Source organism: Scylla paramamosain, chromosome 5, assembly GCF_035594125.1.
Source record: "Scylla paramamosain isolate STU-SP2022 chromosome 5, ASM3559412v1, whole genome shotgun sequence".
In the NCBI taxonomy this organism is placed as follows: domain Eukaryota; kingdom Metazoa; phylum Arthropoda; class Malacostraca; order Decapoda; family Portunidae; genus Scylla; species Scylla paramamosain.
The window spans coordinates 31,392,556-31,393,606 of NC_087155.1; the positions used below are offsets into that span (position 1 = coordinate 31,392,556).

General features: G+C 48.1%; 1 protein-coding gene across 2 annotated transcripts in view; it reads right to left on the bottom strand.

Annotated features, from left to right (window-relative positions):
* LOC135100831 (proteoglycan 4-like) overlaps nt 1-836 on the bottom strand; it is a 149,732-nt gene extending 148,896 nt beyond the window's left edge. For both annotated transcript variants that reach the window (XM_064004261.1, XM_064004250.1), the window contains exon 1: nt 798-836. In XM_064004261.1, the coding sequence (XP_063860331.1) occupies nt 798-834 (37 nt within the window). In that variant the 5' untranslated portion in view covers nt 835-836. The remainder of the gene's footprint in view (nt 1-797) is intronic.
* Between the last annotated feature and the right edge of the window lie 215 nt (nt 837-1,051).

Here is a 1,051-nt window from a genome sequence, read left to right on the forward strand (position 1 = left end):
GGTCCACAGAAGGTGCCAGTCGCAATACAGCAGTTAAAAAAAGAACTGTCCAAAAATTTCATCAGTGTCTTCAACGAAACCTCCATCTTGAGGCAGTTCCAGTCAAAGGCAGTAGGAGATACAGAAACAGGCAGGAATCCCCCACTTGCACAAACGCCTTGTCCCAAAATAAGATGTACCGATTATCATGATTCAGGTGTTGCCTCTGCCCCACCCTCTTATCTAGTCTTCCTGCTCTCTCCCACCCCACACCAGCCCCCATCCAACTCCCTACCAAGGCGCTGTGTTCTGCAGGAAGACAACTCTTGGATGCCAGGCGGTGCAGACAGTACTTTATTTAATCTGGCGTGTCCAGCTTCCCTTACAGCGCTGGCTACATACACACAGCCTGCTCGTGGCCGCCGTGAATGGCAGGCCTTCCATTATTCCGGGCATAGTAAGATTGGGCCGGAGCTTCTCACTCCCATAAAACACGTCTGCATAATGATGAATGGCCTTCGTGTCCGTGACGGCGGCGACCACACGCACACACTAGTCTCGCGGAGGAATGGGGGTACAAACTGCAGTGGGAATGTATAATATAAAAATAAAACTTACCTTCAACACAGATCAATACTCCAACCTAGTCATAGAAAATGTGAGAGGATGGAGTCACCCCCAAAACTACATTTTCTCATGCCACCAAAGAGAACGGGTTCACAGCACAACATGGAGGGGATACTATACAGACTCTACTCCCCGCCCTTCCCAGGATTAAGGGTGACAACCAGGCAGCAACTAAAGGCGTGGTGGCCTACCAGGTGCCGATGTCCAGAAGTGCCTGCGCTGTCCCATACCTGCGGGAGAAGGAAGACAAGCGTTAATACAAAATGATGGTGGTGATGTACTAGTGCAATTTTCATAGTCTGACTGGTATAGCTTCTCTACAAGATTAATCTCTTCACTGCTACTTTGAACATCTTTCCTTCATCAGTAGTCACTCTGAGACATTTCTTATTGTTGTACAGCTACTTCCAGACATTATTCTGGCTACAAATTGCAAAACCTATCC